Source organism: Oratosquilla oratoria, chromosome 17, assembly GCF_046742065.1.
Source record: "Oratosquilla oratoria isolate Oo_2021 chromosome 17, ASM4674206v1, whole genome shotgun sequence".
Classification (NCBI taxonomy): domain Eukaryota; kingdom Metazoa; phylum Arthropoda; class Malacostraca; order Stomatopoda; family Squillidae; genus Oratosquilla; species Oratosquilla oratoria.
Window position 1 is genome coordinate 32,238,694 of NC_134793.1, and position 13,397 is coordinate 32,252,090.

The 13,397-nt window shown below is 38.1% G+C and overlaps 1 protein-coding gene across 5 annotated transcripts in view; it reads right to left on the reverse strand.

The window, feature by feature from the left end:
• LOC143034595 (tyrosine-protein phosphatase non-receptor type 4-like) overlaps positions 1 to 13,397 on the reverse strand; it is a 279,323-nt gene that overhangs the window by 198,470 nt on the left and 67,456 nt on the right. For all 5 annotated transcript variants that reach the window (XM_076200888.1, XM_076200887.1, XM_076200885.1 and 2 more), the window contains one exon: positions 2,523 to 2,678. In XM_076200888.1, the coding sequence (XP_076057003.1) occupies positions 2,523 to 2,672 (150 nt within the window). In that variant the 5' untranslated portion in view covers positions 2,673 to 2,678. The remainder of the gene's footprint in view (positions 1 to 2,522; positions 2,679 to 13,397) is intronic.

A 13,397-nucleotide genomic window follows, 5' to 3' on the forward strand; every position in this document is an offset into this window, starting at 1 on the left:
AATGTAGCTAAAGAACTCCCCTTGGGGGGAGAGAGAGAGAGAGAGAGAGAGAGAGAGAGAGAGAGAGAGAGAGGGAGAGGGAGGGAGAGGGAGAGGGAGGGAGAGGGAGAGGGAGGATGGGGAGGGGGAGGGAGAAGGAGGGAGAGAGTGGAGAGGGAAGAGACAGGGAGAGAAAGATAGAAAGCCTTTCCTAGGCTCTAATGATCTCCCACCGTTCTCCTAATTGATGGAGCTGTAATAAGCGAAACGTCATACTAATAAAGGCCCCGTCCACACATGATGTTTATTTTGATAGGTATACATGTTTCCCTTTGGTAGTTTCCAAACTGAAGGTGATTATCCTTAGGGGTAAGCTGAACCCCCCACCCCCACCCCCAAGATAAACTTTCAATATTTTGGAGGGCCTAGAAAATGGTGTTTAGGCGCGACCAATATCCTTTGCCTTTTGTCAACTTCCAGGGCAACAGAAGCCACCATTAGCTCCTCTTAAATACGAGTCAAATATTCGCACGTACATCAGGTTGCCTGATGTACGATGATGCATCACAATACGCGCATTACAAAATACTGAGTTATTGCTATCAAGCTACTTGTTCTTTTTCACCCCCGAATATAATGTCACAGAAAACGTGATCAAACCTGTTCCCGGAATACGGAAGTCAGCTACAACTACAAAATAAATATAACCAGGACGCCGACGCCGGCATCATCGTATTCAAGTGGTTAAGCGCAAACTGAGACGCATGCAGGACAGGCGATGCAGTACAGAGCAAAGACAGACTTACTGTTGCTCAATTGAAATACAGTTTCGATTTTTCTCTTTCATTTGAAATGCTTCTAGATGTACTACCTCAGCACTTCAAGTGGGAGAGAAGTTCAAATTGTACTTCAATTCACCAACAGGAAGTCTGCCATTGCTCTGTGACCTCTGCGTTTCAGTTTGCGCATGGACTCACCACTTCTGAGCACGATGCAAAGCTAACCATCCACTCGGCACACTTTGAACCAACACAAAAATCTCAATAGCGACACGACATTTCCATCGGGTCAGTTTTATATTGGTAATTGTCTGTGAGAGCGAAATTGATCCAGGTTTCTTTCCTAAATATTCCAGATTAATTTAAACTTGTCTATTTCATTATTCTCGTCATTGAACTTTGAGAAAGTGATAAAAATACTGAAGAGAAAATATTTCTTTCTTTTTTTATTTTAATATAATGTGAAAGTGAATATGATGGGGAAGTGGTTCGACAGAACTAAAAAATCTGTCGAAGAATAAATGAAAGGGATCACGGATATAATTTATCTACCCATTTATCTAGTTAGTTATTTACTTATCTATTTGTTTACTTATTTATCATTACTATTATTATTATTAATTATCATTATAATTATTTCTATTAATCTATTATAATTATTATCAATTTAATGTTATCATTATATTATTATTATTATTATTATCATATTATTACTACTCTTATTATCATTATCATTATTACTATATTTTTTACTATTACCATTATAATTTTTTTTTTTTTTTTTTTTAATGTGAATTACGGTTTCATCAAAAATGCATTCTCAACTAATCCCCTGACGACCATAAACATATCAATCTGGGCGGGAAAGACTAAACCTTCTGAATACCTTACCTGACTTGCATACGTTTTATTACGCCCACTGTCGTATGATTTTCCCTTTCCATTCAGTTCGGGGTCAACACCATCAAGATTATTATTTAGTTTTTTCAGAGGCATTTATAATTTGCGGACTTGCGGAATTTGCGTATAAGGCGCGAAGACGTTAGGTTAGGGTTATGTTAGCTTCGGTTAGGTTAGGTTAGGTTAAGTTAAGGTTAAATCATGTTACATTAGGTTAGGTTAGAGTTAGGTTAGGGTTAGGTTAGGTTCCGCATGATCCGCAAATTCCGCTAGGTTAGGGTTAGGTTACGTTGCGTTAGGTAGGTTAGGTTATGTTAGGTTAGGGTTAGGATATGTTAGGTTAGGTTCCACATGATCTGCAAATTCCGCTAGGTTAGGTCAGGTTAGGTTAGGTCTGGTTAGATTAGGTTCGGTTAGCTTCGATTAGGTTAGGTTAGGTTTGGTTAGATTAGGTTCGGTTAGGTTCGATTAGGTTAGGTTAGGTTTGGTTAATTTAGGTTCGGTTAGGTTCGATTAGGTTAGGATTAGGTTACGTTACGTTACGTTACGTTACGTTAGGTTAGGGTTAGGTTATGTTAGAGTAGGTAAGTTAGGTTGGGTTAGGTAGGTTAGGGTTAGGTTAGTTCCGCATGATCCGCAAATTTCGCTAGGTTAGGTTAGGGTTAGGTTAGGTTATGTTAGGGTTCGGTTAGGTTAGGTTAGGGTTATGTTAGGTTAGGGTTATATTAGGTTAGGGTTAGGTTACGTTAGGGTTAGGTTAGGTTAGGGTTATGTTAGGTTAGGGTTAGATTAGGCTAGGTTCCGCATGACCCGCAGATTCCTCAATTACAAATGCCCAAGATCCGGATGCAAAACCTAACTTACCTCGATCTCGAAGACTTGCGTCGAGTCATCGAGAAAGACAACTTGAACACGAAGGGTCTTGAGAGCCTTTTGTCGCGCCAGCTCGGAGGCTCGCACGTTGTACGTCCCACTCGAAGACCCAAAGGCGCGCCTGGACATTCCCTCCAGCATCCCCTCCTGCAGGAAGCGAGAAAAGACATGAGTCACCACAAGGGCATAAAGTAGGCCGGTTGCACCGACGCCATTTTGTGGGGGGAAATTTTCCACAAATTTGTGTCTGAGAAATTTACTCACATGGGATGGGAAAAATTTTCCACAAATTTGTGTCTGAGAAATTTGCTCACATGGGATGCTTTGTGAGCAAATTATATGTTGCAAGGAACTTATTTGTGTATACAATAATTCCTTCTTTTTGTGGGAATAAAATGTGGAAATCCAGATTTCCTTGTGGGAATTTTGTGGAAAAAGTCTCATTTGTGGGGACTGGCAAAGATCACAGTTGGCAACACTGGTTGGCTGTGAAGGGGGAGGTAGATTACATAAGAACATAAGAATGAAGGAGACTGTAAGAGACCATAAGGCCTACACTAGGCAGTTCCATATATATTGCCACATGTCATCCCCATCCATAAAGTCGTCTAACCGTTTCTTAACACAACCGATAGCTTCAGCGCTTACTACATGGTTACTAAGTCTATTCCATTCGTTGACCACCCTATTAGTAAACCAATTCTTTCCTAGTTCCTTCTTAAATCTAAATTTGTCCAATTTAAATCAATTACTGCGAGTCCTGCCCTGTTGTATTAAAATGATGACCTTGTTTGCGTCGCCCTTGTTAAAGCCTTTGATCCACTTGGATAACCGGTGTTGTGGTTGGAACTGGGTTGTGGCCAATAACCAGCGCTTCTATCCTTGGGGAAAATATCGCTATGGCAAAGGAGAGTGTAACAGAAAGGACAAAAAAAAAAAAAAAAAAAAAAGCGGCCACCATTCCTCTGTGGGCGGAGATCAGTCTCCAAGAACATGTTTCGTACCTCTGGTCCGTAGGGTTGTCATTGAAGTACCTGAAATACTAAATGCACAAAACATGCAGACAATGCCCTATACCCAGGCGCCTGGGTATGGTGTGACCCTAGGAGTGTAAGGTAGCAATTATACAAAGGAGCAATTATATAATGGACTAAGGCAGCGTTTCTCAACCTTTTTACCCTTGCGTAACCTTTAAAATAAATTGCATGTCTCAAGAAACCCCTGCACAAAAAAAACATTACCATGTATTTCCCATTTTATTTTCATCGTAATAATAGGATAGGATGATGTCTGTATTACACTATTACAATAACAAAGAATATGTCGTGCGTGTTTAATTATATCACGTGTATGAAATTAAATAAGAAATCAAAAGTGCATTAGCTTATCTCACTTGTTCTCGCGGAACCCTTAGGGACCTTTTGCGGAACCTTAGGGTTCCGGGGAACCCTGGTAGAGAAACGCTGGACTAAGAATACAAGTGAACAAAAAAACAAGGGAGAATTTATATAAGGGAGCATGTATACAAGGGAGCAAGTATATAAGGGAGTAAGCATACAGGGGAGCAATTATACAAGGGAGCAAGTGTATCAGGGAACAAATATATAACAGAAATAAGGTTTATGGACAAAGAGTATCAGGATAAGACCAATTATTTAAGATCAAATGCGGAGTGCATGAGTTACTGAAAAGATTCTGCACGTCAATTTCTTTCTTCTCTCGCTCTCTCTCTCTCTCTCTCTCTCTCTCTCTCTCTCTCTCTCTCTACAATCAGCCGTTACCATAATACGCGTCACTTTTTTCATGTAATTTGGATCTTTCGATGAAATTTGGAAAATGCAAGTTATAAGAACAAAAAGCGTTGATGACTGCACATAGGCACAGAAAACACGAAAAACACATCTATCAATGCATGATAAACGTACTCAATAACTACCAAACGACAAGCGATAAGCAAATCAAATCAATACATACATACATACATATACCAAGGCTTTTTCCCCCTTACAAGGGAGGTAGCCAAAAAGAAAAAGGCACAAAATCAATCCCACCCATTCCACCCCTGAATACACTCCACACCCCTCCACCCTCCCTCTTATCTTAGCACCTCCTGAATGACGGGTCATCCTTGCACCTTGTCCACTGCCCTGGGTCAGAAGCAGTGTCTCACATATTCCGAAGTTGTTCTTTTAAGAGAAAGAATTAATAAATCGGTCAGATACTTCGAGGCATCTGTTAAATCTGATATCAAGCTCAGAATCTTATCGTGAAAACAAAATTAATAAATTGGCGTTGCATCTCTGTAGCTGGATCAAAGGGCGACTCCAACTCTAACGGATGCCGGGGGGGGGGGGGGGGGCTAAAAGCTGTCTCAAGTACTTTCAGTACGGTGAAGAATCTACTTATTTCAATCTGACTACCACCGGACGTTTGTATTCGGTTTGGGTTAGGTTTTGTGTTAAAGGATTCAGGGAATCCACTTTTACCGAAAAATTGCATCCATGCATAACACCAAAAGCTTGCTCCTTATGAGAAGGATCGAGTCAAAACAGAAACATTCACCCTATACCCATATATATATATATATATATATATATATATATATATATATATATATATATATATATATATATATATATATGCAGAAAAAACACAAAGGAAAATAATAAATATATTGTTGACCGAGCGCTTTCGTCTATTCAGACATCCTCAGGGTACATACAATGGTGAAAGAAACATGATTATTTATACATAGTGGGAGGCAATGGATGGGAGCTGGAAAAAGTCGTGAGGGAATCTCTTGGTTAATCCATACCGTTCGCGACAGCGGACGTTTGGGGCACCACTTTTTTAACAATAAAATTATGAAGTTTGTACATTCATACTGGATTTTATTATATTCATGTAAATAATTATCATCATTATTATTATAACTGTCATCATTATTACTATTATTACCATTATCATTACCATTGTTATTATTTTCTATTACTATTATTAGGCTGGATAGAGTGAGAAAAGAGGAGGTGAGGAGGAGAGCGGGGGTGGAAAGGGAGTTGGGAAATAGGGTTGATGAAAGAGTGTCGGGATGGTTTGGACACACGGACAGAATGGGCGAAGAAAAGTTAATAAAAAGAGGTGTGGAAGGCAGAGGTGGAGGAGTGAACATGAAGGGGCGATCAAGAATGAGATGGATGGATGTGAGGAAAGGGGCATTGGGAAAGAGGGGAATGTCTATTGAGGAAGGAAGGGAGAAGACAGAAGATAGGGGTGAGTGGAGAATGGTTGTGTATAGATGATGCTGTGATGCATGGAAGGGAGTGGGTGGGGGATGGGGGGTGAGGGAGTATGTGTGAATGATATTTTGACGCAGCCCGAAGGGATTTCTCCCCGTCTTCTCTTTTTCTGCATGAAGGGACGGAGAGGGGGGGAGGGTCGCCGATTAAGTGAAGTGGCCTTGCTGTGGATGTGCCGTGTCTTGCTCCATTGCTTCTGACCCAGAGCGGTGGGCGAGATGCAAGGATGACCCGTCATCTAGGAGGAGCCAAGAAAAGAGAGAGGGAGGAAGGGATGGTGAATGGGAGTGGAGTTTGTGGGGGTGAAATGGATGGGAATGGATTTATGCTTTCGACTTTGGCTATCTCCCTTGTAAGGGGGGGGGGACCCCTTGGTATATGTATGTATTATTTTTATCACTATCATCATTTTTCCAATTATTATCATTATTGGTATTGTCATTATTACCTTCGACAAGGAGGTCAAGTTTTCGGTCGTGTTTGTTGGTTTGTTGGTTAGCAACTTCATGAAAAAAAATCACGAGCGACTACGGGGATCTAGACCATACTTTATTGGACTTCGGGGGAGTGACTTGCTGTGACGTCACTGATATTACACGTGACCCACATTTGATGCCACAGACGGTTCTCGCAATAAAACTGTGACGTCATGTGTTATATGTGACCCAGGTATGACGTCATGGATTTTCCATGTAGCCCACGTGTGACGTCATGGATGTTACACGCGATTCAGATGTGACGTCATACACTTAATCAGATGCCCGTCCACAACTAGAGACACGTGTTTGTGTGTGATTCACCACAATAGTCTTGGATCACGTGTTGGACTCGTGATCGACAGCTATTTTCCTCCCGAAAGAGAGCTCAGAGCTCATATATAACCGATCTATGGGTAATGCTGTGACCTTGCACGCACACACGCACACCCAACTCCCCGCCCACGAGAGTTGGAGTATTGACTCGTAGCGCAGCGATACTGAAATTATTTCAGCCCTGGGCGGGATTCGAACCTGGACCGCCGTAGTGGCGGCCGGGAACCCTACCATCGCCATCGAGTCGTGTGTGGATATATGAATGCACTGTATATACGTATGTATGAACGTATGCATGTATATGTATATATGTATGTACGTATGTATGTATGTATGTATGTATGTATGTATGTATGCATGTATGTGTTGTTTGTATATATGCATGTATGTATATTTACATTGTAGGAAATTATTGTTTATTATTTATTCATTATTATAGGGGATTCATTGTTATCATTATCATTATAATTTTTATCATTAACATTATCTTTATCATCATTATTATTGTAATGATAATTACTATTATTAGTATTAATATTATTACTGTTATCATCATTACCATCATCATTATTAACTAAAGTATAATGTATACAAGAGTGGAAAAAATCACAGAACCAGATACAAAATAATGTGTTTTAAACAAGATAAATCTGCTGTGAAAAATATCCATACTGTATACTTGTTTCTTTGTTGACTTTTGCAATGAAATAAAACATATTTGTCACACACACTATGTACATTTAATAATTTTGTTCGTTACTATAGATTATTTTTTTGGGTTGTATGTCTTTAGGTATTTCCTTCTATTAGCCTTGGGCTCTCGAATTTTTTGTTTTCTTGTATCTATAAAAAGTATATTTGAGCTTCTAAATTCATATTTTACATCACTACATTCTACCGATAATCATTACCTTTTTATTTGTGCATAATTTCTTAGTATTAGGTATTCTATATTAAAACCAAACTTTATGTACTTTCCTTTGGCATCGGACGGAGAAAGGGGAGTGATATAATTTTAAATACATAATTAACGGTAAAACGCAAAACAATTCTCTAGCTCCCAGGCTTCGTTGCAACTATATATTTCCCACTGCTGTGAGAAAAGTTGTACATTACCACTAGAAGAAAAATAAATCATCCCAAACGTCCAATTTCAGTCAAGTACTATTACACCTCCATTTCAGCAAATTTAACGTTGAAGTTTCCCTCACTTATGGATTTGCCCTAATGCGTTTTCTGCGTCAATATGGCGGCAGAAACATCAACATCGAATTACCACCTCTTGGCAGGAGTGACGTGGCAGAGGCTGACGCGGTCGTGTGAGTCATGGAATGGTATCAGTGATGCCTTTGTTTAGCAATATACTCGAAATGGCTAATTGATTGACTGAGTGATTAATTCTTGTACCGAGCTGACAGCCAGAGAGCGTGCGGCAGTATCGATCTAGGCGCTCGACCGAGCTGGTCAAAATGCAGCCAGGCTGTTGCATCCACACTCGAGAAGGCGCTACCAAAGCTTGGATTGATTCCATCCACGCCGTTACTCTAACAGTGTCTTGAGGGGTTGTCACACTGGGCTATTTTTCCTCCTATACCCCACCTCCAACCTTCATTTGAATAACTTGAATAAGACTTCGCTTCCGGAATTCTAGACTTCTCTCAGAACATTTCAACAGTATCTCTAACATTCGTATAGATTTACAATCTCTTGGTTTATCATTCAGCTTTGCTATATATGGCGGGGAGATAACTTGGAATTTGAAGATTTGAAGAATAAAATACTGTAACCGAATTCGTTTGTACTCAAACGAATTCTCAACTGTCAGCATTAATGAAGCCCGTGAAAGCCCTTTAGTCCTCCATCGATGCGTTGTTCATATTTCCAGGACCAAGAATAAACCTGATATCACTGTGGAAAATTAATGAATAAATAAATAAAATAAGATAAACTAGCTTCCTCAGGAATTCGAATGCAGAGCGTACACAACGTTCACAAACGATAGTATTATAAGATCAATTTTTACTATGTCCCTTATTGTTCATGCGCGGGAAGTACTAAAAATCTCACATAATCTGACCCATAATAAATAGCTTGTAATGGACTAAGTGGCAATGCAACTTGCATGACGAACATCTCTTGGTTAAAACTCAACGAAAGTACTTCTGCTTCGTCCATTACTTATAATTTCATTAATGGAGTTACACCTCTTTGGGTAACCACTATCCGAGGCAGTAATATGAAGGAATTATTTTAAATGACCACCTTAAAGTTACCTACGTGGTACAACGTCCACTATAGCGGGGTGCGGATCTTACGTATTCTAACCGTCCTTGATACCAAGTCTTCTGTAAAGATATTAATCACGGCAAACAGTTTACGTCTTACTCGATATTTTTGGAAATAATGATTATACCTGTATTTTAATTCTATCTGTAGCATATGCCCTATTATTCATGGGAAAATAATGATTGGGTTTAGCAATTAGCACTTTCGTGTCAATGATAGCATGTGCAGGTTTGCATGAGCTCATGACGAGAGATAAAGCCCGTTGATACATAAACATAAGAAAACAACATTTAAAAGATTAGCTTGTTTAGACGTTCATTACTGACTGGCTCAACAGGATGCATAACAATGGATGTAACATGTCGGGTCGGCATTATAATAAAGACGTTGTCAGATGCGCAGGGCAGAAAGAGAAGAAAAGATGATAAAGACGTGAGAGCAAAAAATAGGAGTAGGTTAAGCATTTCAAGGAAATATGATGAAACAGCATTACCTAGCTAGAACGCTGTATGAAAGCTAACTGTACCAAATGAGATAAAGGTCTGGGCATAGAGAAGCAGGGTCCCAGCCAAAATAAAACGTTTGACCAGTAAATTCAACCCGCTTATAGAAACAAACAATATTTATTTTGGAACCATAACCAGCGCTTTTATACCTGGGGTAAATATCGCGCTGAAGCGTTGGAATCATATCGATAGTAAAGGATAATTTCAATGGAGTAGAAAGGGAGGATGGTAGAAATTAAATGTGATATTTTTTAAAGAGGGGTGCATAGTCTTCAATCATAATGTTACGTGATGCTCGTCCGTAAGGATGTCATAGTCCCTTAAATGTTGACTGCTCATTCTGAGAATGAGATTACAACCTCCTCTATTGTTATTATTGTTATGGACTATAGTTCACCAGCGCTTCTAACACTTGTCAACTACCCGCTACTGACGTGCGTTCTTCTCTGTGTTGTCTCAGAGGAGGCAGATGGCTCCCCACCCAGTCCATCATGCCGACTTCGCCAAGTCCGAAGTGAATGTAGAATCCACTGCAGGACCAGTCCTATCCCCTCGAGGTCGTTACATCCTCTGCACACCACCACTGCTTCATCAGGCTGGTACTGCATTATTTCATCATCGCAGTGATGTCTCCAACAACAGTCTATGTCACACACACACATACACACACACACAGACTGTGTTTAAGATAGCATTTAAGGTAGTTATTTCATGGCATTTGTAGATTTTTATTTTCGTCAATGAGTCCTTAGCTTTGAAAATAGATTCATTATTTTTTTTTTTACCTTTTGACCTCTGTTGACCAACAAATTTTACAAAGTGACTATTTCAACTGATAGTGTGGCCCAGGTAAAATATTCCGATGTGTCATTTACTTTCCTGTGTCCCTATATTTTCAACGGAAACATAAAAAATATGAAAGTATATATTATATACTACAACTTATATCCACTTTAATCAATTTTATGGAGGGGAGAACTATTTATACTTATTCCTGGTAAATGAAAAAGTCATTAGATATCTCAAAATATATTTTCCCTTTATAAATAAATACATAAATAAACAAATAGATAAATACATAGGCAAATAGACAAATAATTGATATATTGGGAAAAATAATTAATAAATGAAAACACAAATACATAATGAATAAATAAATACACAAATAACTTAATGAATAAACAGACAAATAAATAAAATAAACAGATAATACTGACAGTCTAAAACATGTGCAATCAATACCCCATACGTGATGCGACAACTAAATTTCTTCTTTCTGGAGCTGCATACTGCTCAAGAAAAGCGAACATGCATGTCTAGGGAGGGAGGGGTGTATTAGGCAAACTTGGGATTCTTACAGACTTTCATAAACTGTCACATGAGGATTAAAGAGAGAGAGAGAGGGAGGTATGAGAAAGAGAGTAGAAATAGAGAGAGGTGGGAGAAAGAGACATAAAACTGATATAAATGGCAGAACACGATCGAGGAAGAAGTTGAGCATACTTGAAATGCCGTCTGCACTTCATAACCGCTACCAAGATCTTCGAACTCCACCAACGGTTATTTTGTTCGTCTGCTTCTGTTTAATACTATATCTATGTATCTATTTGATCTATTTTTAATTTATTTTTATTAGTTTGTTCAGATATTTATTTCCGTCTTTTATTCCATGTAACATTTGTCTAATTTCCCCATGTGTAATATAGTCATTCGTTTGTTTATGTTTACGTCCGAACCCGCTACGGACCAAAACGTCTCCAGCTTCCCCATTCATAACCCACTGTTTTACAGGGACGGATGGGTGTGGTCAGCTTGAATGAATGATTAAATGAATGAATGCATGGATGAATTTCGAAGATGTAACCTGAGACAACCTCGTTCATTTCTATGCAAAAACTCAACCGGAAACGGCAAAATGAACGCAAGGCTTGTTGTTCAACATCCGTTCATCTAACGTGTCTCTAGCAATGGTCTAAGATCGTTCGAAACTTGCAAATATAGGCTAGCATAACTCAGACGTGTGTCCGTATGTATGTGTAAACATACACACATACACCACACACTGACACTATATATATATATATATATATATATATATATATATATATATATACATATATATATATATATATACATATATATATAATATATATATATATATATGTTGCGACATTCTGGCAAGTCGTATGTGGGAGTAGGAAACACAGGAGCCTTAGTCTAAGTTTATTCTTGACTAGTTTCACAGGTATGCTTTCTCAAAGGAATGGTGTGCAAAATGGGTTGCGGGGAACCACCGAACGATGTATTCATTGTTTAGATGATAGTAATAATTATTAACAATAGCAATATACTAATACTAATGTTAATGATAATAACAATGACAATGCTAATAATAACAATAATAATAGTAATAATAATAATAATAATAATAATAATAATAATAATAATAAATGTGCAAAACAGAATATGGAAAAGGTAATAATAATTGAGGATTTGAGGAGAGAATGCGTGACTTGATGGCATATGAAATAAACAAAAATAGGGTAGCACGGTATATGAATATTTGAGGATAAATTAATAGAAAAAATGGAATGGGGTGTTTTTCTAAGCATTCAGGCAACTCTTACGAAAAATGATGGTTCAAATGAAAACGAATTTAGAGAACGATTAAAGAGAGGACACCAAATAATGACTATGCTGTCTAAATTCTGAAGTCAGACTAATCCATAAAAAATATTGGTTAGATCAGTTCTTGTTTATGGAGTAAAGTCCTATTATGACAACGAAACTAGATCTAGAGTTCTAGACGTTATCGTGGCTTTGAGAACAAAGAATCGAAGGAGGTTTCTGACATCAAATGTCAAAACTGCGAGAAATGAAAATATCTGAGGCAACCAAAGATATATATATGAATATATATATATATATATATATATATATATATATATATATATATACATATATATATATATATATACACACACACACACACACTTCATTGAAAGCGATGGCTAATTGTGCATTTATTATTTTCTTAGATGTATTTTCCTACAGTGACGTCATAAAACTCTTTTCAATGGAACATATGTCCATAGTTAGACATATGGAAAATACATTTAAGAAAATAATAAATGCACAATTAGCCATAATTTTTTATGAAGTATGTATAAGAGAAAATTTACTGCCCTCCTATACTATTTATGTATATACTCGTGTATATATATATATATATATATATATATATATATATATATATATATATATATATCTATATATATATATATCGATAAAGTGTTAATGTGAAATAAAGATGGTTGGCGCCACATTCTACGTCTGCACCCAGATAGATTACTATAGCAGATGATGCGCTGGAGACCAAAAGAACTAAAAAGAGTAGGAAGACAAAAAACCTGGATAGACCAGAACAACACAGAGAGGCAGAGGAGGACATAAACGTGGTCGAAGACAAGATTCAAGACAGAAATAACTGGCACGGATAATAATTGGAAGCCCTTTGAGTTACGCGGTAAAGGGGTGCCGGTATAGTGTGTGGCCTACCTCTTTGAAACTGGTATAGTATGTGACCTACCTCTTTGAAACTCGTATAGTATGTGGCCTACCTCTTTAAAACTGGTATAGTATGTGGCCTACCTCTTTGAAACTCGTATAGTATGTGGCCTACCTCTTTGAAACTGGTATAGTATGTGGCCTACCTCTTTAAAACTGGTATAGTATGTGGCCTACCTCTTTGAAACTAGTATAGTGTGTGGCCTACCTCTTTGAAATTAGTATAGTGTGTGGCCTACCTCTTTAAAACTGGTATAGTATGTGGCTTACCTCTTTAAAACTGGTATAGTATGTGGCCTACCTCTTTGAAACTGGTATAGTATGTGGCCTACCTCTTTGAAACTGGTATAGTATGTGACCTACCCTATTTGAAACTGGTATAGTATGTGGCCTACCTCT